General features: G+C 42.0%; 1 protein-coding gene across 8 annotated transcripts in view; it reads right to left on the bottom strand.

The window, feature by feature from the left end:
* Positions 1-2,465: 2,465 nt before the first annotated feature.
* CSDE1 (cold shock domain containing E1) overlaps positions 2,466-24,440 on the bottom strand; it is a 52,122-nt gene continuing 30,147 nt past the window's right edge. For 3 of the 8 annotated variants that reach the window (XM_044288493.1, XM_044288496.1, XM_044288500.1), the window contains 16 exons: positions 21,502-21,586; positions 21,280-21,408; positions 20,813-20,938; positions 20,481-20,693; positions 19,760-19,900; positions 19,379-19,540; positions 17,951-17,962; positions 8,675-8,782; positions 7,229-7,404; positions 6,976-7,088; positions 6,682-6,801; positions 5,653-5,739; positions 4,558-4,736; positions 3,866-4,029; positions 3,382-3,514; positions 2,466-2,648 (listed from right to left, as the gene is read on the bottom strand). In XM_044288493.1, the coding sequence (XP_044144428.1) occupies positions 2,601-2,648; positions 3,382-3,514; positions 3,866-4,029; positions 4,558-4,736; positions 5,653-5,739; positions 6,682-6,801; positions 6,976-7,088; positions 7,229-7,404; positions 8,675-8,782; positions 17,951-17,962; positions 19,379-19,540; positions 19,760-19,900; positions 20,481-20,693; positions 20,813-20,938; positions 21,280-21,408; positions 21,502-21,586 (1,996 nt within the window). In that variant the 3' untranslated portion in view covers positions 2,466-2,600. The remainder of the gene's footprint in view (positions 2,649-3,381; positions 3,515-3,865; positions 4,030-4,557; positions 4,737-5,652; positions 5,740-6,681; positions 6,802-6,975; positions 7,089-7,228; positions 7,405-8,674; positions 8,783-17,950; positions 17,963-19,378; positions 19,541-19,759; positions 19,901-20,480; positions 20,694-20,812; positions 20,939-21,279; positions 21,409-21,501; positions 21,587-24,440) is intronic. The other 5 variants (XM_044288494.1, XM_044288495.1, XM_044288497.1 and 2 more) reach the window with 5 other exon arrangements.

Here is a 24,440-nt window from a genome sequence, read left to right as displayed (position 1 = left end):
GGAGATGCTCTGGAAATTTTCAGCTGAGCACTGCCTGTGGAATAAGGACAACACATGGACCAAGCAGATCCTTCATGGATGAATTTCTCCACATATGTTAAACCTAGGCATCCTCAAACTGTGGCCCTCCAACTCCCACAAAGCCCTGCTGTAGGCCAATACCTGTAGGCTGTTCGGTCATGCTGGGAGTTTAGTTTTGCAACAGCTGGAGGGCCGCAGTTTGAGGATGCCTGTTAACCGGATACAGAAATGTGAACGAGGCCTCAGTTGTATGCAGCTGTGCACAGCACCCACAGAAAAGTAGGAGCCCATACAAATTTTCAACTTGAAACTGGGTTTGTCACTTTTAATTTACGAAAATGACAAGATTTCAAAATTAATTGGTAAAACTTTATTCTATTTCATTTTTGCCATTAAACAGAAAAAAAAAAGAAAAAAAAACCAGAGCCAAGTTTTGTTTTTGTACAAATGTAAGATAAGTCTTCAACAGAAGTTCCCAGAAATCAGAAAAACAAAAACAAAGGGTATGGAGCAAGAAACCAATAAACTCTTTAACCCAGAAAAATAAATTTCTTGATCTTCCTGGTTTAAAACACTTGGGAAATAAATTATTTCCTAACAGTAGGCAAGAGAGGAGAAAAGAGAAAAAAAAAAAAAAAAAAGGAAAAGAAACTGACTACCCACATGGTTGGGTGAGCAGCCCGCTTCAGGTAGTGGCAGGTTTAAAAAAAAAAAAAAAAAAAAAAAAAAGAAAACCATCAAGTGTATTTACCATACGGCAATGCAACTAGGAACAGTATGAGGAGTTCCTGTCAAATTGGAGGACCAAGGAGGAGAAAAATCAGGGGACGGGGAGCAGAAAATAACCACACAGTTCAGGCACATTTTATTCTTTTAAATTTCTACATGTCAAAGCTGCTGTATCTTAGCAGCAAGGGGAAAAAAACAAAAAAAACTTCCCAAATATTTTTTGACTTTACACTGATGGCACATGTCACCTTTGTGGTTAATCTGCATTTCCAAAGTCACTTGCTTACACAAACAAAAAAACAAAAGCAAATAAAATGCTTTTAGAATCTAACGGCTTCCGTCCATACATCTGAATTAATAAAATATTCAAATCTGATATAAAAAACAAAAAAAAAAAAAGCAAACATTTGGCTGTCGTTAGATGAAGAAAATGAGTGTCTGAATAGAATATATTCCACCGTTACTATGTGGTCCTCTGATAGATGGGGGGAGAAAAATTAAAATCAAGTTTGCAACTATCGGAGGTAGAATATATACTAAACAGTATGCAGTGCAGAGTTTTGAAAGGTAAAGTCATGGATTATTCTGGACTCTAAAGGGAACCTGTCACTGGAAAATGTACTGTTAGACCAGGCGCAATGCCTTGTAAGGCTAGCTCAGCTAAAGGTAATGCCATCTTTCACTTAACCATTAGTTTGTTCGTTCTGGAGAAAAATCTGTTTTAATCCATATGCAAAAAGGCAGTTAAGTGCACAGAGCACAGAGCACAGGCCCAAGCTATTCTGTCCATCCTTGCTCCTCCCGCTTTCTCTGCCAGCCCCACCCTCTCCTTGACCAACAGAACAAAGTAAGACGACTATACAGGAACCTGGCCCTGCCAATTAAGGAGAGGCAGGGGCTGAGAAAGGTGGAGAAGCAAGGTTGCAGAGTGCTTGGGCCCACCCTTAGTGCACTTAAAGGGAACCTGTCAACTTTATCCTGCCCATACTAACGGCAGCCTAAAGTAGAGTCAGGCGAGTTGATGTCAGCGGTCTGTCATTTAAAAGTAAGTGGTTGCCGAGAACCAACATAATCATTGCAGACTGGGCCTGGAAGAGTCCTGGCCACCTGAGAAGAGTCATGGTTATTCATGAATTCCTGCTCTCCCTGCCCACCTGCTGATAACTAGTTTCCTCCCTTTCTCTCTAGGAGGGAACAGCCAATCAGCAGATGGTTGGGGAGAGCAGGAGATTATGTATAACCATGACTCCTCAGATAGATCTGACTCTTCTCAAGGCCCGGGCTGCAATGATTATGATGCTGGTTCTCAGCAACCACTTACATTTAGCTCATGAGTGACACACCGCTGAAATCAGCATTTCTGTCACTATTTTATGCTGCCCTCAGTGAGATCAGCCTAAAGTTGATAACAGGCTCCCTTTAACTGTTGATCTGCATGTGTATTAAAAACACTGTCCAGAATGAAGCGAAGGATCACCAAATGAGAGGTGTCATTACATTTATCTGAGCTAGCTCTACAGGGCATTGTACCTGGTGAACTTCCTGGCAGACTCCCTTTAAGATGCAAAACTCAAATCAAACAAGGTTCTAAGGAGGGAAAAAAGAAGCTGAGGCTCCAACTTAACTCCTCTATTGCAATGTGCATAATTTAAAAAGAATTGTGTCTTCAGGATTTCCCCAACTTGAGTGCAAGATGGAAATTTTTAAAACGTAACTGTTAGAGAATAAGATTTTTATTTTTGGGCTGCAGAGAGATGTTGCGTTTCATAATGTCCCTTGGTTTGATCATACTTGATTGGGTAATGTGCTTTCCCAGATGGAAAAAAAAAAACTAAACAAAAAATTGTGAATTAGTCGATGACCCCAGCTTGACGGATCTTTCGCTCTATGCCAAATCCCTGTAAATGCAAGGAAAGAAAGATTAGGTCAAATGTATATATATAAAAATGTATCTGCTTTTACTTTGCTACCATTTTAGGCACTCTTAGCAGCCTCACAGATTTGAAAGGAGTGGGGGACATTTAAAAAATTAACAGTTTTTACTTTCAGTATCTGTAGACTATTGCTTCCCCTTTCTCACCAAATCCAGTGAGCAGCTCTGATGTCTTAATCTGTAGCCCTTATATCTGAACTCCTGACAGCTTATGAACACTAATGCAAGCTAAGGCCTAGTTCACACTTCAGTGATTTGATTAAGGATTGTGAGCCAAACCAGGTGTGGGTCAAAGACACAGAACAGGTGCAGAACTTTCCCTTATCTCAGGGCAGGCTCCACTCCTGGTTTTGGCTCAGTCACTGAAGTGTGAGCCACGTCTAAATTTCTATCAAGCTGATATGAATTTAGCTGCAGATCGCGCTCAAAGCAGCTCTGCCAGATTCAGGGTAGAGCTACAAGGCAAAATGAATGGGATCGCCACAGCTGTCGCATGAAATCCAGCAATTTTATCTGAGAACACACGTAATGAATTAGCAATAGGGACACACCCTAGCCATTTTAATATCGGCATTTGCTTCACATAAGCAGGAGACAGATTTTGAAATGGGGAAATAAAGACATAAAAAGACATTAGAAAGCTGCAGAAAATCTTGTTTATACAGTAAATCCTGTAAACAGAGGGAGAAAGAACTTACCTTTGTGTTATCTGGACCTCTGGGCTGACGCACGACCATTAGACGTGGTGCACTGGCATCATCCAGTGTTATACTCTTCAAACGACTCACTAATCTATCTGGGCGAGGAGCTGCCACCAGTTCAGGGCCTTTACTACAATAAAGAGGAACACAAAATATTGAGGTACTTAAAATATCACCAATTACATTATAGTGCTGGGAAAGAATCTACAACAGTCTCAAAATCCTGCCATGCACTATAATACCATCTATATATATGTAGCTTGCAGAAGGTAATTACTCAGGCCTAGCTATTTGATGCAGTGGGTACCAACCCCAGGCTTCTGTCCAAAATACAAGCCCTGGATGATTCATAGAAGGTAAACTTTGCAGGTTATATAGGGTGCATTACCAGACAGACAAATCAGAAGGAATCTCTTACTTTACAAATCCTTACACAATACACTCAAAACGTGACACACAAGATGCATAACCATTTATCTACCTGATTAGTGTGACATTACAGCCGCTGCACTTCCCAGTTCGCTGATTAAGAATAACCGAGAATTCCACTTCATCCCCAGCCTGCAGCTCAATGCCATCTTGTATCTCTTTCACATGGAAGAAGAGTTTCTTGCTGTCCCCAATTTCGTAGTTAATGAATCCAAACTAAGGAAAAACCAGAACGTAAGCCATAGCAAAAGTCAAAATGACTCAGCACTACATCCAAAAATAGGTTAAAAACAAAACTAACGAGTGTAGAGATAGCAAAACTTTCCTTGGTGTTAGACTTTGATCCATTTCATTTATTGAAATATACGAGTCACAGGAGAAGGGGCAGTTACCTTGACTTGAAGCAAGGAGGCCACTGCCCCCTTGACTTCAAGCCTGACTGGAAAATTGGAGGACGGAGGATAAAAGAACGTTTTTCATACTTCTGCCTCATCAGAATGCAGTAAAATCATTTGAAACCCACTGCCGGCTACTTGAAGGTACTGCTTGCGGTCTGGAATGGCTCTTGCCACTGACAGGTTCCCATTAAGCTATTCATCTGGCATTGCTAAAAGGCAGGTGCCTCCGGGACCTTTGCTCAGGTTCTGTTTGATCAAAGCTAGGGCTACACTGTTTTTGTTGTACTAAAATAAATATTTATATATCTATATCTATTAAAATAGTAAAGTAAAATGGTATATTTACCTGATCTTTCACACACTCAACAGTACCCCTGCGGAGGGCCTCAATGTTACAGGCCATGGTCTGCCCATTCTGACTTAACACACAAAGCTGGAACTTGACAGCTTCTCCTTTCTGCAGACAATCTGCTTTATTTACCATTCCCACGATGCCAAAGGGAAAAAGCTGTCCTTTCATACTACCTGAAAGTAATAAAGGTATTACAGCAAGAAACTAAGTGTCAGGAATTTAAAATGACTGTTCTAGTTAAAGGGGCTTGTCACAAACTTATGGGCAACGGTTTTTTTGTAGCATAAATTGCATGAAAGAAACCTGCAAGCTGGGTCAAATTGTGTATATGAAAACTTTAACAGTGTCATTCTGTATTCTGCCCCAACAAATCTTCACAAATATACTACGTGTGAACATGACTCAATACTGCATATGTTGGGATTTACCAAACATATCCCATGCTTGCTCTCTCATTGTTTAGTCATGGCTTCTAGAAAAATGTAAAAAATGCAATAATGTAGAAGCAGAGTTCTACAATACATAGGTTTATATGATTTGGAGCAGGATTTACGAGTAGGTCCAAGTCCTGACAGGACTCATGGGAGATGCGGCGAGTCCCCATAACCTAATCCACACAGGACGTCTTCTGAAACCTGTAAACGCCTTGGTCAATGGGACCTCTTAAGAGCCAAGAAGCCATAGGGTTTTTCCCCAGCTCGTCAACAGGCATAATTCACAAAAGTGCGTTTCCCTCCAACGAGATACAAAAATTAAAAAACCAATCCCTCATGCTCTCCCAAGGGCTGTTGCACACAAACAAGTCCATTGTGGGAATCATGCTCTGTGTGAGCATCATCCTCCATTCTGGACTTGGAGGAGCACATGGCATTATAATTCATAATGCTATACGCTTCTGCTTGACCTCATTTCTATAAATTCCGGTCAGAGGCACGTAGCATTATAAGTCCAGAAGGTAGGGTCACGCTCATACATGGAGCACAATTCCTGCAATGGACTCACTCATGTGAACCAGCCCTAAGGGAACCATTTCAACATCAGTTTTCTGTTGGCTCAACTAGAAGAGATGCCAAATGCAGGAAGACTAACTTTGCTTGTTGGTTTCAGTGCTAGCTTCAGCTTCTGCTTCCTCAGCTTGTTCAGGAGTCTCTTCAGCTATCTTCTGTTTGTCCTCTACTATTGGTTAAAGATGAGAATCAAAATTTTATATAAGACTCTGTAACAATAATACTTTTAACTAGAAACTCTGGAAAGTAGGCTTCATTCACACGCAATGAAAGAGGGAATTACTCAAATTAAATGCAGCCAATTTTGTGTGCGTTCTTCATGGGAACGCGATATGTTGTCTTTTCTTCCATACTGCTAACATGGATCTTCAATGGTGATCTGGGTTTCTTTGAGGCTCCATTTATGTGGAGAACCACATCATAAGGTATTTGATGGTGCTTTGTGAATATGATTTAGTATGAAAAAATATAGCTGTAAAAAACACTGATGTCTGAAAAGCTCCTTACAAGAAAGCTGCCTTTACATTAGGAACCATGGTACTAAAAAGGACCCTTTACAGGAACAGAGAATCCGCAAGATAATCGCTAACAGGCATTCGTAGGAATGTTTTTTAGTGATTATCTAGTGGTGTAAGTGTGCTGACACTTTCAGGCTTTTTCATGCAGTTTTTGAAGCCAAAAATCAGGTGTGGGTCATAGGAGAGAAAATATTTAAGGAAAGATACAACTTCTCCACTTTTTTCAATCCACTCCTGCTTTTGGCTTCAAAAACCGCACCAAAAAACCTAAAATGTGAATCCGCACCCTAAAAGTGCCACCAATGAACAAGAAAACGCTCATGCAGGACCCAAACTGTTTGGTGGCAGCAGATCATGCTGTGTAAACGATTCAGTATAGGGAAGAGAGATGGCATTAGCGATCGCTCCTCCCTATATGGTGGAGGAAATCGCTGCATGTAACAGCGGACTCCTTCACTTCCCAACAACCTGCAGCTGTATCATCCCGTGTAAAGGGACCTTTAGACAAGTGTGAATGAGGCCTTACTCTCTGAACATCGTAAAACCATTCAACGTATGACACCATCCAAGGGGAAGCTGTAAAGTACACTTACCCTCTTCTATAAGCTCTATCATACCCTGGTATTCAGTCTGTGTTGGATCTACACACCGTAAGGGTCGAACTACTTTACCCCAGTGCACTACTGGATTAACTTCATCAGCTGATCCGTTAGCTAGTAGACAAAAAAATTTGAGGGAAGAAAAAATACAAAATAAAATAAAGTTAGACATTAATCATACTTGTCAAGTCTAGTTTGTAAAGCTGTACTTTATTCACCATAAATTAAATGAATAAAGTCCAACAGTGACTAGAAAATAAACCATGCATAATCCAGATCCGTTCTTACCTTGATGAACCTTGGTGACCCTCTCAGCACAAATCTTGTTTCCCTTTCCTTTGGACAAGCAGTACTCTACCATATCTCCTAGGTCTAGGTTATCCACATCTCCAGAATACTCACTAAAAAAAAAAAAAAAAAAAAAAAAAAAAAAAAAAAAAGCTTTTCTCAATATATACAAAAATAAATAAGTAAGTGTTTGAAAAGGTCTTAAAAAGGAGGAAAATAAAGCAGCCAAGTAAGCCTTCAGTGTAAAGATTACCTGTAGTGAAAGAAGATCTCTTTGTCATGATTTGCTGTTTCAATGAATCCAAAGTTATCTTTCAATGTGGCCACATATCCATGAAACCTTTTACTATTGGAATTTCGCCCATAAACTTTTAAGTTAACTGCACTTTGCTGGCCAGTCCTTTTGGCTTCACAAATACTGAACTCGACCTAAAGAAACAATGAACAATGTTAACGATGCTGCCAGAGTTAGGGCTCCTTCACACTTGCGGCAGGACTGATCCGGCAGGCTGGTCTCCCCGTCGGATCCGTCCTTCCGCTGTTTCGCCGAGCCGCTGCTCCGTCTCCATTGACTATAATGGGGACGGGGGCTGAGCTCCGGCGCAGCACGGCGAAAGCCGCCGTACTAAAAAGTGCTGCATGTCCGACATTTTAGTCCGGCGGCTTTTGCCGTGCTGCGCCGGAGCTCAGCCCCCGTCTCTATTATAGTCAATGGGGACGGATCGGCGGTCCAGCGGCTCGGCGAAACAGCGGAAGGACGGATCCGACGGGAAAACCAGCCTGCCGGATCCGTCCTGCCGCAAGTGTGAAGGAGCCCTTACAGAACATATCTAGCTCCAGCCAGTGGCAGACTCCTGCCATAGATTTCTTGGGACTGACAAGTCTTCTACTGGCCTCAAGATGTTTCTACTTTAGCATCGCAGAAGCAATGTTGTTGCCTGTAGCAATCTCACTTAGGACACAGCCACCAGGAAAATCCACACTAGACCAGGGATCAGCAAACTTCAGCACTCCAACTGCTGTGAAACTACAACTCCCAGCATGCATACCTATTCGGCTGTTCTTGTAACTCTTAAAAAAGTGAAAGGAGGATTCTGGGAGTTGTAGTTTCAGAACAGCTGGAGTGCCGGAGGTTGCTGATCCCTGCACTACACAATCGGGAGATGAGAAGTCACCACTCGGGTGTCTCAGATACCCCAACAGAGCTACCTGGCTATAACATCCACCAAGCCTACTGGTTGTGCAGATCACTTAATGCCACAGCAGAAAGGACACCAGTCCTAAGTGCAGCCCAGAACCTCATCTTCCATCAGCTCATTTGGAAATGTCCCAGTTATATCTCCTGGAGTCAGAGGGGCTTAAAAACGTGATATGCACTTCCACAGATCCACCACTGCTTCACACTTTATTCCTGCCAGCTCTCATCTTGACACACAGTAAACACCATTAATGTATTATGTATTAAGACGGGAGCCAGAACTAGAGAGAAGTAGGGACCTAAACGCTCATCTCTCACAAAAAAATAAAAATAAAAACAACCATACATCCTAGTACATGCAATAAATACATGATATATGGACTCACTGGGTAAGCTTGCACTCAGACCCCATCCATTCACTTATCCTATTTATCACACGTCAGCCAAACAAGTGCATTAGCGCAAAAACCATGTGCAGCAAAAACACTTAGAGCAACTAACTTTGTCTCCAGGTTGCGGAGCAGGTGATCCTTCCAGATCTTTCACGTGATAGGACACAGTAAGCCTGATGCCACAATCTTCATATGAGATGATTCCTTCTTCACCTTCCTGTTAAAATACAATTTGTTGAAGACGTGTCTTTAATGAAATTACTTTTTGTAGGGCAAGTATACCGAGTACTACAAATTGGCTACATTACCTGTTAGATGTGTGGGAAAGAGCAGTCTAAGGAAGTTAAGCTAGCAAGCAAAACGTTGCCTACTCTGACCATACATGCTTTTTGACCAGCATGTTCAGTTATAACCCTTACCTGGTGGTGTACCTTTTCAGAAGTGTAAACAGTTATCTACTTATTCTAGTTATGATGGCTAGTTTATAGTCCCAGGCCAGTGATGGCGAAACCTATGGCATGGGTGCCCAAGGCGGCACTCTGAGCCCTCTCTGTGGGCACCCGCACCTCTGGAAAAAGTCTATGTTGTATCAATAAGCCTTAGACTTTTCCTGCCATTTATCAGCGAAGGGCGTGCTATGAACAGCATAGTCAGAGCACTGAATGTAGGCAGTTATTATAGCTAAATGATAAAGTACATGGAAGATACACTAGATTGGTATTCAGGTTAAATTGCCGTGTTGGCACTGTGATAAATAAGTGGGTTTAGGTTGCAGTTTGGGCACTCTGTCTCTAAAAGGTTCGCCATCACTGTCCTAGGCCCTCTTCTCCCTTTACACAGCACCAATTGGCCAGACCATCAGCAGATTTGGTTTCCAGTACCATCTCTATGCTGATGACACACAACTATACACTTCCTCCCCTGACATCACACCTTCTGTATTACAGAACACCAGCGACCATCTCTCTGCCATCTTTAACATTATGTCCTCTGTCTATCTGAAACTTAATCTTTTAAAAACCTACCTAGACCTGATGTCTGCCTCTCAGTGTGCAACAGTCATCACTCCTAGGCAGCACACCCGCTGTCTCGGGGTGACTTGACACCGATCTTTTTCACCCCCTATATTCAATCTCTCCAGCTCATGCTGCCTGCACCTCAAAACCAATCTCTAGTATCAGCCCCTTTCTCACTATGGAAACAAAAACTCATTGTTGCCCTGATCCACTCCCGCCTTGATTACTGCGACTATTAATTGGCCTCCCCCTCACCAGACTCCCCTCTCCAATCTATTCTTAATGCAGCAGCCAGGGTCACCTATCTGTCCAACCGCTACTCTGATTCCTCTGCCTTGTGTCAGTCATTGCACTGGCTACCCATACACTATAGAATCCAATTCAAACTGTTCGTCCTCAGCCCACAAAGCCCTCTACAACCCTACATATCTGTCTACCACCCTACCCATGCTCTCCGTTCAGCCAATGACTTAAGACTGACTTCCACAAAAATCTAAACCTCCTCCCAGCTCCAAGATTTCTCTGGACCGGTTCTCTGGAATGCCCTACCCCAAGAAATCAGGCTTAATCATAACATGCAGTTTTAAGCGTGTGCTAAAAACACATCTTTTCAGGGTGGCCCATCACCTCCCTTGATCTAACCTCCCCATAGCACATTTATCATTCCCTGAAGCCGAGCCTCCACTACATCCAGAAGCACTTTGGATATTGGCTGCTGACTGGCTCATGTGGCTTTATATCTGCTCCCCTATTCTCCCAAGATGGCTGGACTATCGTACATAACAAGCACTTCTACCTTTTGTGTCACCCCCTATCCCCTCAGATTGTAAGCTCTTGTGAGCAGGGCCCTCATTCCTCTTGTTGTAGTAATCAACTTGTCTGTTGCCATGTTATTTATGACTGTTTGTACATGAACCCCTGAATTGTAAGGCGCTGTGGAATATGTTGGCGCTATATAAATGAAGATTATCATTTTAAGATTAGTCACCATTTTTGTATTGACTTTTGGCAATGAGACTTTGTTCAGAGGAAGTTGTGTTTTTGTAACCAATAGTCAATCGTCATTTAGACAGTTCGAAGATACACACCACCTGTGGTGGTAAAGGCTTCATTGCATTTCTTATCTGAACATAAATTCCACAATGTGAGAAGTGTCAAGATGTTCCTCCGAGTCTATATTATAATTGGTTCAAGTTTGTCCCTCAGCTCTGACATAAGGCTTCCAGATGTCAAGTGTGTTTAGTGTTGAAGATGTCAGGCATGTATGAGTTAACACTTAATGGCATGATGCTTATTGCTTATACAACAGTGCCACCTAGGTATAAGTAGGTAACACTACAGCAGTAGCAAAAGTGCATTCTGGGTAGTGTTATGACATCACATTCCTCATCAATGTACACACCTAACCGACAATGATTGGAAAGTTTTAAACTAGGAAGGTGTTCATATGATAAGTTTTTGGTTAGGAAACCACATACCAAAAAGAAAGGAGAGGAACAAAGAAAGGGGGCTGGAAGTAGGATCTTGATCAGAAAAACTCTTGAGAACTCACTTCCCCTAGACTCCACCCATCACCTACTTTCTCAGCTAATGTATGATGTTAATGCGTGTGTAGTATTGATAATTTGCTTGATATTTAGAAAAAAAAATAATAGCCATTTTGTGCGGATATAAGTGTTAGTGCTACATCAATATTGGCAGTATTCAGTGAAGATGCATATCACTGAATAAAAGATCTAATATTGATATCAAGAGAACTTCTGTTGGGAATCTTATTGATATCAAGCCGATAATTTATAAAGCTTTATTGCAATACTACCAATACAATCAGAGATTAATCAGTTTTGGCAGAGCAAGGGCTCGTATGTCGTTTTCTTGATTGAATTTGTGCATAATCAATTGATGGTATAGCTCTCAATTGTAAGCAGTATTGCATAAATTCTTGTGTTTGTTAAATAGTAGAGCACTGATAAATTTGAGTTTTGTTGGCACCATCTAGTGGCGAATTTTGGGTACTGCATATCATTGAACTTTTAATTGATTCATTTTTTGATTGCATTTAAATTATATAATAATCATTTATATATTTTTGCATAGATTCTTTTACCTTATTTTACCTATTGCACAATATATTTAAATAATCGATGGAACGCTTTTTGGAAGTGTTTATATGTCCACCTCAGGATCAATAACAATTTGAAAATTTTTCTTTGATCCTCTTTTATATAAAGCCTTTTGCTTTATATCCCCGACACTGGCCAAAAAGATTCACTGCTGAAACATGTTACCCAAGCAGAGCATGGTGGATGGTTTGCTCATCAGCAGCACTTGCCACTTTGGTTCAGATTTATTACCACATATTTATTGTGTTCCTGGAGAGAACTATATAACTTAGAGAGATTATATATCTATCTCTCTCATGTTTATGCTTTGTTTCCTTAATTTACTCTCCTCTAGCACTGCTTGATATGCTGCTCTTTTGAGATTACATTATAAGTGACACTCACGTGATTCCTCACACAGCTTTGTATTACAACTATCCTGTGCGCACCATATAATGTAGGTCTTTTTGCCTCGACTCAAAGTGTGTGAGTGTAAGAGGAGTGTGTGAGTGTATACACACACTACACTGTATGCTAACTGTGGGGAGTACCTACATTTAATCTAAAACAGTGGTGGCAAACCTATGGCACGTGCGCCAGAGGGGGTACTCAGATAAGACCCTGATGGAAAGGATTATATAAACAAAAAAAAAAACACAACCAGATAGAGGCCCTAGGATGGCTTTTGTAGATAAATTCCATCCCTTCAATAGGAAATTTGATTATATTATCCGGAAACATTGGTCACTGCTGGGTAGCTCATATCCCTAAATATTAGAATTTCATAATCCACTGTTAATATGTAATAGGCACATGAATTCTCATTGTGACCACCTAGCAAAAGCTGACATTGGCCCCTTTAAAAAGAGCATGCGACAAAGCATGCTGACTATTCAGAGAAATGGCACCTACCCCTTTTTACATTGTGCCCAATGTTCCCATGTCATTAGGAGTGATTCTTTCCACCATTCATATACCGGTAAATATTTTAATATACAGGGCTTCTTTACTTGTGAATCAACTAACTTAATCTATGTAATTAAATGTCCATGTGGCCTAGTGTATGTTGGGGAGACCATGCAGACTGTAAGGGACCATATATGCAAACAAGTCCACAATATGGACTAAGAATCTGTTGTTACCAATACCACCCCATTTTCATAGTGCATGTCATTCTATCTCCCAACTGAGAGTCAAAAAGTGTTGGAGCAGGTCACAAGGCATAGGAGAGGTGGAGATATTAAGAAATGGTTATTACGCAGGGAAGCCTATTGGATACATACCCTGGGCACTTTATAGCCCAGGGGACTCAATAAGGATTATGAAATCACTCAATTGGATTATAAATGATGTATTTAATGTATTAATAGTTATTTGTTTCCCTTTCAGACAGCGTATTCAAGATCAAAAAGGAATATATTTATGGTATGGTGGCTCACTCCGCATACAGTTGTGGAAATGGGTGCTACTAAGTCTATTTATGACTCACCCAGTCATAGGTAGAATAATATATAGAAAAGTGTAGGAAGACTGAGCACTCACCAGCTAGACCAATTGGAGAACAAACGAATATGTAGCAAAATATTTATTTAATATTTAAATAAAGCCCTGAATCAAAAAATGTAGCGGAATCAATAATATAATATACAAAAAAAATTGATGTTCACATATAATAAATACACCTATAGTAAAAAATGCGGTTATATATATATAACTTAAACCAGGCATCCTCAAACTGCGGCCCTCCAGCTGTTGTAAAACTACAACTCCCACAATGCCCTGCTGTAGGCTGATACCTGTAGGCTGTTCGGGCATGCTGGGAGTTGTAGTTTTGCAACAGCTGGAGGGCCGCAGTTTGAGGATGCCTGACTTAAACAATACTAAAAAACATGTTAGGGCAATTGTTCACAGTGCATATGTAGAAAATTGGAATAAATATTTGGTAGACTGCTGATCAGTTCGGGGAATATGCCAAATATAATGTCCAGATCGGGATATTGTGATAAATATGCGATCAGTCACTGATTAATACAATAGATGCGCCAGATATGGTATCCAATAGTTGTCAATAATTGAAGGCAAATTGATGTCCCTGTGATAGTTCACTTCTTATATAATACTTTGATGCAATGTAGCTAGGTGGACATGTGTTTAGAAGGGTATAATACACCTGTTAAATGCCGTCTAGTGTGAGCGTAGCCGTGGCGTCCCACAAGGCTCACTAAATTAGATTTGGCGGTACCTTAGTCTGGTCGTTTGCTTGAGGAGGTTCAAATGAGCGTGTAGCTCTCGGCGTGGATAATCTTCTGGTGATGTTCACCGATGCTGCAAGCCTGGACCTGGTTGGTAAACAACAAGGTGTTTCCTCCACACTAGCAAAGGTGTACTTCCGGCAGGGTTAAAGTTCAATTGTCGGGATGTTGGGGTCTCGTGGGTTTTTTTCATCAGCTGATGTCCGAGTACAATAACCAGACGCGTTTCGGGGTCCTTTCCTGACCACTGAGGAAGGGGCCAGGAAAGGACCCCGAAACGCATCTGGTTATTGTACTCGGACATCAGCTGATGAAAAAAAACCACGAGACCCCAACATCCCGACAATTGAACTTTAACCCTGCCGGAAGTACACCTTTGCTAGTGTGGAGGAAACACCTGGTTATTTACCAACCAGGTCCAGGCTTGCAGCATCGGTGATCACCAGAAGATTATCCACGCCGAGAGCTACACGCTCATTTGAACCTCCTCAAGCAAACGACCAGACTAAGGTACCGCCGAATCTAATTTAGTGATCCTCGTGGGACGCCACGGCTACGCTCACACTAGACGGCATTTAACAGGTGTATTATACCCTTCTAAACACATGTCCACCTAGCTACATTGCATCAAAGTATTATATAAGAAGTGAACTATCACAGGGACATCAATTTGCCTTCGATTATTGACAACTATTGGATACCATATCTGGTGCATCTATTGTATTAATCAGTGACTGATCGCATATTTATCACAATATCCCGATCTGGACATTATATTTGGCATATTCCCCGAACTGATCAGCAGTCTACCAAATATTTATTCCAATTTTCTACATATGCACTGTGAACAATTGCCCTAACATGTTTTTTAGTATTGTTTAAGATATATATATATATATATATATATATATATATATATATATATATATATATATCCGCATTTTTTACTATAGGTGTATTTATTATATGTGAACATCAATTTTTTTTGTATATTATATGATTGATTCCGCTACATTTTTAGATTCAGGGCTTTATTTAAATATTAAATAAATATTTTGCTACATATTCGTTTGTTCTCCAATTGGTCTAGCTGGTGAGTGCTCAGTCTTCCTACACTTTTCTATAGCGTATTCAAGGTGACACTGATTTTGCGGCATTGCTTTTATATACCACTTGTGATTGACAGATTGCTATGGCGGCCTTACCTGGGCGTCTGACGTCATCCCACGTGTGTGGGCAGTCACTATAACTTGAGATTTGGATCATTTTGTGAAATGTTTGTTGACTAAGGCTGGATGGGCCGAAACATGTCCAATTACTGTAAATCTTGATGGAATAAATATCAAGCATATGGACTGAAGCTGTTGTCCGCTGGGATTCCTTTGCTAGTAAAATACATAGGTCATGGCCCAAATCGCTGGGTAACCATTTTATGTTTGTGGGCTGGTGAGGCGCGTGTTCCAGGGCTGCTTTTAAAATCCCAGTCCAACCCATGTTAATTTATGAGCTGTTTTTTTCGTAACTAAACTTTCAGTATTCGGGTTAAATTGCCATGTTGGCACTTTGCAATATATAAGTGGGTTTTGGGTTGCAGTTTGGGTACTCAAAAGGTTTGCCATCACGGCTCTAGGATGTTCAACAACAGATCGATGGGGATCCAGTGAGTGTCATACATTGTATAGCGTGTGTGCCTGGTAATGCAGCCCTATGCCCGCTCACCTGAATGGGAATCGGCTGCACCTAGACCATGTGACCAATGTAGTTACTCACCTTGGAAGAGGCAAAGACATAGCCCCTTCAAATAGCTGACAGAAAGGAGCCCAGAGTCAGACCATCACTGATCAGATATTGATAACCTATCCTGATCTGATCTTTGGGATTTACATATTGAAGACCTAGCTTCGTCAATATAAGAGCAGCGAGTGTCCAACTCCCAGCACCCCCACCACCTCCTCGCAGCTTACCAAGCACAGCATATTGTATTGCTGTTATGCTTGGTATTGCAGCTCAAGCCTATTCACATGGCCTAGCAAGAGGATTAAGTGCTCAATTTGTTCTTAATTCATGAAGTTAGTACATTACATGGGATAAATGATATAGGACATAACCGCAGCAGTAAATATTGCAGCTCAGACCCATTCAAGTGAATGTGGATTTGGATTTTTTTTTTTTAAATAGTCTTCAAAACCATTTAACCATAGGGTTTGTCAGCTCTTAGGCTCAAACATGTGCCCTATAAAACCAAAACACACCTACAGATGATCCCATGCCTCTGGGGCCAGGAAGCGACTTGGTTGTGTACCTGCTGTCGGCCACGTGTGAAGCTACTGCTGTGAAGTCAGAGGACCAAGCTACTTCTGGGTCCTGCAGGGACAGGGGCATCGATGTTGGTATGGCAGGGCAATGTACAGGAGAGTTTAATTTTATAGAGCACAGGTTCTAACTATAGGGGGTTGTCCAGCCTAGAGGTAGACAACCCATTTAAAGGCTACGGCGGTGCGGGGACCTGGGTAAGTATATTAACTGTGAGGGGCCCGGCAGTTTATAATATTGGATAACCCCTTTAACAGCTTTTTGCTACACATTAGCCTCTTCACACCAAATTTGTTTTCCATTAAAAGTATTGTTTTTTCTCAAAAGCTTCAAAATACTGCGTTTAGGCTTAATGCACACAACTGTAAGCTTTTTGCTGTCTGCGGATGGAAAAAAAAATAAAAAATTTTTTTTTTTACAGAAGCTGTCCATGTGCCGTCCGCATTTTTTTTTGGTGCGAACCCATTGACTGAGATTTTCAGAAAATTATAGGACATGTTCCATTTTGGGGGGGCAATGTCTGTACTCCAGTCCTCATAGCCCATCTGCTGTTCATGTTTTCAGGGTATCTTTAGTATTGGGTAGGTGATATAATCAGTGTCAGTGCATAAGGACTTACCACAGGTACTCATTCTGTGGGACAATCAAATCATTACCAGTAGGTGTGACCTGAGGACTGGTGTTGAGGACTGGTGTTGGGGAACAGACCTACAGATGTGAAAAGCACATGGATTAGGCTACTTTCACACTTGCGTTCAGAGCGGATCCGTCTGCGACGGATCCGCTCATATAATGCAGACGATGGATCCGTTCAGAACGGATCAGTCTGCATTATATTGTAAAAAAAAAAATTAAGTGTGAAAGTAGCCGCAGACGGATCCGTCCAGACTTTACATTGAAAGTCAATGGGGGACGGATCAGTTTGAAAATTGAGCCATATTGTGTCAAATTCAAACAGATCCACCCCCATTGACTTCCATTGCAAGTCTGGACGGATCCGTTTGCCTTTGCACAGCCAGGCGGACACCCGAACGCTGCAAGCAGCGTTCGGGTGTCCACCTGCTGAGCGGAGCCCAAACGCTGCCCGACTGATGCATTCTGAGCGGATCCACATCCACTCAATGCATTAGGGCTGGACGAATGCATTCGGGGCCGCTTGTGAGAGCCTTTAAACGGAACTCACAAGCTGAGCCCCAAACGCAAATGTGAAAGTAGCCTTACTTTGGCATCCGTATGTCCCTTCTGCAAGAGACAGAACACATCCTACATAGTTTATAAGACATCTGTCCATCCTATACTTGTAAAAAATAAAAAATAATCATGCGGCACATTGACCGCTTCTGTACTTTGCAGACCGCAAATAGCCTATGGTCGTGTGCATGAGGCCTAAGGGATACTAGAAAAACCATTTGCCACAAGTGCATACATGTTCAATATTTTACATTCCTGCTTGTCTTTGTAACTTGATGGGAAACTGCGCCCCCCCCCCCCCCCCCCATGCAAACAGATCTTTTTTTGCCATATCATAAAAAATTATTTACATCACTTTGCATACATTTAGCAGATACGGGTCTGTGCCAGGAACAAAAAAAAGTGATGTGAAAAAGCTAAAGGGTTGGGGACCTCAGTTTAGGGACTATTTTCAAGTTCACATCACAAATTTAATTTAAGGATGCAGGTCACACCATGCTATTGAACCTACCTTTTCTTTTTTCTATGGGGAGAAAATAAATAAAAATATATAAATCAAAACTCTAATGGCAAAGTGAAATTAAAACCCTGTGTTATCACTAAACCCTGCACTTGCCAACCAATATCACAGCTTTTAAAAAATCTTCAGTAATTTTATGACAGAATAGATTTCAACAATTATAAAACTATTGCTTTCAATGTCATGGATTTCCTAATGTGATCTTTAAAGGGGTTGGACCATCTCATACATTTGGGGCAGGTCACCATGATATACCCCCTATGTCTGACAGGTGCGAGTCACCCCCTATATCAAGCCCTTAAAGTGAAGGGCGGATCATGCATGCAAGGCCACCATCCATTTCTATGGGACCCCTGAAAATATTTCCATCAACCCCATAGAAGTGTATGGAGCAGTGGCCGTGCGCTTTCCATTCATTTCTCTGGTACTCCCACAGGAAAGAATGGAGGACAGCAGCACATGCATGGTCTGCTTTTCCTCACTTTTGCAAGTTCTAGAGATAGGTGTGGGACTCGCACCTATCAGACATTGGGGGCATAACGCTTGTATATGCCCCCAACGTATGAAATAGGCCAACCCCTTTAAGGGCTCTTTCACACCTGCGTTCTTTTCTTCCGGCATAGAGTTCCGTCGTCGGGGCTCTATGCCGGAAGAATCCTGATCAGGATTATCCCCATGCATTCTGAATGGAGTGAAAGCCGTTCAGGATGTCTTCAGTTACGGAACGGAACGTTTTTTGGCCGGAGAAAATACCGCAGTATGCTGCGCTTTTTGCTCCAGCCAAAAATCCTGAAGACTTGCCGCAAGGCCGGATCCGGAATGAATGCCCATTGAAAGGCATGGATCCGGCCTTAAGCTAAACGTCGTTTCGGCACATTGCCGGATCTGACATTTAGCCTTTTTAGAGTGGTTACCATGGCTGCCGGGACGCTAAAGTCCTGGCAGCCATGGTAAAGTGTAGCGGGGAAGCAGCATACTTACCGTCCGTGCGGCTCCCGGGGCGCTGCAGAGTGACGTCAGGGCGCCCCAAGCGCATTGATCACGTGATCGCATGGGACGTCATCCATGCGCATGGGGCGCTCTGACGTCACTCTGAAGCGCCCCGGGATCCGTGCGGACTGTAAGTATACCGCTCCCCCGCTGGCAACCAGGACTTTAATAGCGTCCTGGGTGCCATAGTAACACTGAAAGCATTTTGAAGACTGATCAGTCTTCAAATGCTTTCAGTACACTTGCGTTTTTCCGGATGCGGCGTGTACTCCACTTGCCGGAATTACACGCCGGATCCGGACAACGCAAGTGTGAAAGAGGCCTAAGGCGCATACGGTTCAATTAAAAATGTGACCAACTGCCACAAAGTGCTTTGTTTCCAACCAGGAGGTGAAAAAAAAAGAAAAAAAAAAGAAAAAAAACACAAACCTTTTCCTTGCCTTTGTTTGGGCTGGTGGACTTTGAGGCAGCAGTGGCTTCTTTTTCTACAATGCCAACAAAACGGTGATCGGACTGGGTGTGGAATGAAACTGTTCCTTTGGGAAGCTTTTTAATTCGGATAGCGTGATTTCTCTGGGCGGAAAGCATGTCCTGTAATAAATGCAGTGTAACTGGTTAGACTTTGTGATGTTTTCCCCATGTTCTAACAGAAAAGCAACTTTGTAATGTTAATAACAAATGAAGGTCAAACACAGGCTTCCAAAACCACAAAAAAAATAAAAATATATAAAAATAAATTCTATTTAGGTGTCGGACACAAGAGGATAAAAACAAGATTGCCAGTAGGAGTGGGGGGGAAGCACTACTTACAGGGACAACAGTAAATTCCACTTCATCTGAAATATGAAGCTGGTTTCCATCCAGGACTTCACTGAAGTGAAAGAACATCCTGGCGTCCCGATCAACGCATTTTATAAAACCAAACCCATCCCTCATTGCCGCAATCACACCCTGTGAAAGGGAAACGGCTACATCAGTGCAAGTCACCAGATTCTCAGTTTCTGCAACCTCATTCCCTGAAGCCCATTTAACCTTATGTAGTGTGAGCTACTGAAGGTGGACACTTGCTAAGGAAAGAACCTGTCACCACGAAACGCAGCACAATCTGCAGACAGCACGTTGCACAGAAGGAGGAGCCAAGCAGATTGATAGTTTTGTGAGAAAAGACTCAGTAAAACTTGTAATTTATGCATTCAAATCTGACTTTAGTTATACACAAGGAAGTGTTATCAGGGATTAAAAGTATTCTCTGTACAAGTATGTATACAGAGATGGCCATCAGTCACTGGTAAACATGCCGATTAAAAAAAAAAAAAAACGCAGTAGTTTAAAATGTATAAATTACATTTTACCCGTTTTCCCACAAAACCATATTAATCTGCTCATTATAACATAATGCCTGTCTGTCAGCATTTCAAGGTAACAGATTCTCCAAGAAAATACAGTGAAAGTGGACACAGCCTTTAAAAATGAGAAATAAAAAGGCTCCCAAAGTGTAGAACGCGACACTTGCTTGTCAACTTATACTAACCATTTCTCTTGACTCATCTGTACACTGAAAGGTATCTGTAAGAACCTCAATATTTGTGGCACGTTCTAATTTGTCCCGACGATCTGTTGAAATGTTGAACCGCACATGATCACCTTCCAAAAGGGTCACCTTGGATTTTGTATCTTTATCTCCAAAAGGAAGCTCTTTAGGGATCACAAAGTCAACTTTAATACGTCCTGGTAGGGGATCATTCTACGGAAGTCAACAAAACAAACTCCTGAAATATGTAGTTGATGCCACAACAAACACATTCCAACACGTCAGAGCACGTACTCTAGCTAGTAAGTCATCGATGACATGTCAAACCCTACCTGGTTTTTATTGGGTACTTTAGGGATAACTTTGGTAACAACTCCTTCAAAGTGTTCTATGCTGATGTCTTCAAAAATAACTGTTCCTTGGGGTAGGAGCCTCACATCAGTTGCAACTTCCTTACCCTGCAAAGTAAAAGTTAAGTTCAGATGTGATGTCCGTGATAAAGATTTAACAAGTCCCCCAAATGCTGTAAAATAAAGACAAGGGTATATACTCCTTTATCCCAGCACCATTCTCTGTGATGCCAGCCCTCTCGTCACTGCTGGTGCCAGTATACAGCTAAGGGCAGTAACTGGCTGCGGTGGTCATGTGCTGTACACCTGCAGGTCACCATTGTGGTTTGTAAATGTGCAGAGAAAAATTAATATACCCCCATTTTTATTATAGAACATTCAAGAGTTAGGTCTGAAAAATTAGCTTTAGGGTAAAGCACAGAGCAAAGGCAGAACAGTTTACCACGTACATTTCGATCCTTGATAGTGAATTCTACATCATCTCCAGGTTGTAAGGCTTCAAGGTCTCCCTTAAATTCACTGTAGTGAAAGAATATCTCCTTTACAACATCCCCCCTTTCAATGAACCCAAAGGCTTCCTGCAGACAGGGAAAAAGTAGACTCCTCATAATTCCAATAGATTTTTTTTTTTTTTTTTCTTCTTTTTTTTTTAAAATAAAATTCCATTTTACCTTCATGGCACAGACCACACCCTGACAACGCATTTGTTTCCTTTTCATAAGCAGCATGATGCTACGAGCACTTACTGCTCCAGTGCTAAAACAGAAAAGAAAAAAAAAACTCTTCAAACAAGAGGCTAATGAAATCATTAATAGGTTTTTCATTAATGTGGACAACCCCTTTATGTCCATCATACAACAAGCCTTAACTCACCCGTTACCTCCCCTTGCCACAGCTTCAGTCCTCCTTGTGCAAAAGGCTGTAGCAGTGAGAAGTATACAGCATGAGACCACTGCATCCAATCACAGGCCTCAGTGGTATATGGCACAAGACAACTGAGGCCAGTGATTGGCTGCAGCAGTCATGTGCTGTATACCTCTACATTACTGCTGTAGCTTTGTATACAAACACTTCAAGGCTGACCAGAGCTGCAGTGCTGGAACATGCGAGTATAAACTCATTTTATGACATTTAGATAGGTTTTTAAAACGCCAAAACATCCTTTTAAATGTGGTTGTCAATCTTAGACATACGTGGCATACCCAGAATACCTCATTTCTTATGGATGTAGGTCTTAGGGCTGTTTCACACGAGCGTGAATGACAGCCAAGACCCGATGCGGACAGCAGAAGCATGAGCATTAACATGACTAATAATGCTCCGTGCCTCTCTGATCTCTACTACAAAATCAGTGACAACTTTATCTCACTGCAATTTCCTACTAAAGAGATCACAGAGAGGGACGGAGCATTACAGTGCTCCAGACAAAAAAAAAAAAAATACCTGGTAGCCATTGGCTCCTGAACTGAAAAATTTAGGAGCCAAATCTAATTTTTAGTCGCCAAATCGAAACTGAATCAAAATTTTGGTATAGTGACAACACTACTCCGATCAGATCGGCATAGGGTTGTTTTGATACCAAAATTTTGATTTGCTTTCGTCACCATAAAGTATTGCGATACTCAATACCGCGCAAAAAAAAAAAAAAAAAAAAAAAAGCCGTGTGCATTTTGCATATTATGAAATGTTCGGCCCATAATAGAGCAGTCCTATCCTATTTTTTGGGGTGACAAGGTGACTAAAAAATGGTGAATGCTCACCGCATAGGAGATATTTTTTAATAATTTAATCGTTTGGACAGCGCTATGTAATATAAAATATATAAAGAATAAATAAACATATGTAAAATTGGGAAAGGGGGGATTTAAACTTATTTTAGGGTACTTTCACACTAGTGTTTTTCTTTTCCGGCATATAGTTCCGTCCTAGAACTGATCAGGCATATCCCCATGCATTCTGAATGGAGAGTAATCCGTTCAGGATGCATCAGGATGTCTTCAGTTCAGTCATTTTGACTGATCAGGCAAAAGAGAAAACTGCAGCATGCTACGGTTATATCTCCGGCGAAAAAAACCTGAATATTTGTTTGAATGCCGGATCCAGCATTTTTTCCCATAGGAATGTATCCGTGCCGGATCTGGCATTCAAAATACCAGAATGCACCCGCACTAAATCCGGACCCATTCACTTCTATGGGGCTGTGCACATGAGCGGTGATTTTCACACATCAATTGTGCGTTGCGTGAAAATCGCAGCATGTTCTATGTTGTGCGTTTTTCACGCAACGCAGGCCCCATAGAAGCTAATGGTGCTGCGTGAAAATCGCAAGCAAGTGCGGATGCGGTGCGATTTTCACTCATGGTTGCTAGGATGAAAGTCTATTCACTGTATTATTTTCCCTTATAACATGGTTCTAAGGGAAAATAATAGCATTCTTTAATACAGAATGCTTAGTAGAAGGTCAATATAATAAACATTGGTGGCGCAGTGCCGCTCCCCCAACACCCCAGTATGATAAACATTGGTGGCAGTGGCCCCACCCCAGTTTGATAAACATTGGTGGCGCAGTGCGCCCCCCCCCCCCCCCAATATAAGAAACATTGGTGGCGCAGTGGGCAGTGCCAATGAGGGTTAAAAAAATAAAATTAAAATTAACTCACCTCCTCCAATTGATCGTCTCCTGTTCTTTCTTCTTGACCTGTCAAAGGACCTGTGGTGACATCACTGTGCTCATCACATGATACATCACATGATTCATCACCATGGTAATGGACCATGTGATGAGCTCAGTGACATCACCACAGGTCCTGAAGCAAGAACAGGAGACCGGCAGCTACTCAATCAACTGGAGGAGGTGAGTTAATTTTTTTAAATTATTCTTTAACCCTCATTGGCACTTCCCACTGTGCCACCAATGTTTCTTATGTTTGGGGGGGGGGGGGGGGGGGGCACACTGTACAGGGAGTCTAAGAAAGAATCGAATGAGTCACTAAGTCGGATCTTTAGTTATTTTCACCTGTGACTCATTCGATTCTTTCTCCCTGTACTTGTCAGTGACTCAGAGCTGCTAGTGCTTGCCTTGCCTCAGCTCTGATTGGTTGGTGGGCGGGGTGGGGAGGGGCTGGCAGAAGCAGCTTCCACTCTAGGATTAGATTACACTCCTCCCCAGCCCCTCTGTGTGCTGTGACCGAGCTGACTGAGAACAACATCGGCGGCGGCCGGGGCAGAGAACTATCAGCTCCTGTGCCCGCCGCTGTTCTACTGCAGAGCTAAATGGCGACAAGACTAAAAAGTCTTGTCGCCATTTGTAAATTCTAAGTTACATTGGCGACCATTTTGGTCGCCATCTGAAGCCCTGCATTATCAGTCATGTTAATGCTCCGTGCTTCTGCTGTCCGCATCGGTTCTTGGCTGTCATTCACACAGCGGATGTCGCGCACGGCATCCACTCGTGTGAAACAGCCCTTAGAGGTACAAAACCGAGAACCCCACATTCCCCTAATGTGGGGGGGAGGGGGGGGGGGGGGCTGATGCATCCTTGCAGTGATTGAGGGCAGAGGTGGTCAGGGATTATGGAAACATTAAGCTGCACTATGGAATGTGTAGCGCA

Source organism: Bufo gargarizans, chromosome 3, assembly GCF_014858855.1.
Source record: "Bufo gargarizans isolate SCDJY-AF-19 chromosome 3, ASM1485885v1, whole genome shotgun sequence".
NCBI classification, from domain to species: domain Eukaryota; kingdom Metazoa; phylum Chordata; class Amphibia; order Anura; family Bufonidae; genus Bufo; species Bufo gargarizans.
This window is presented reverse-complemented; position numbering and strand designations above follow the sequence as displayed.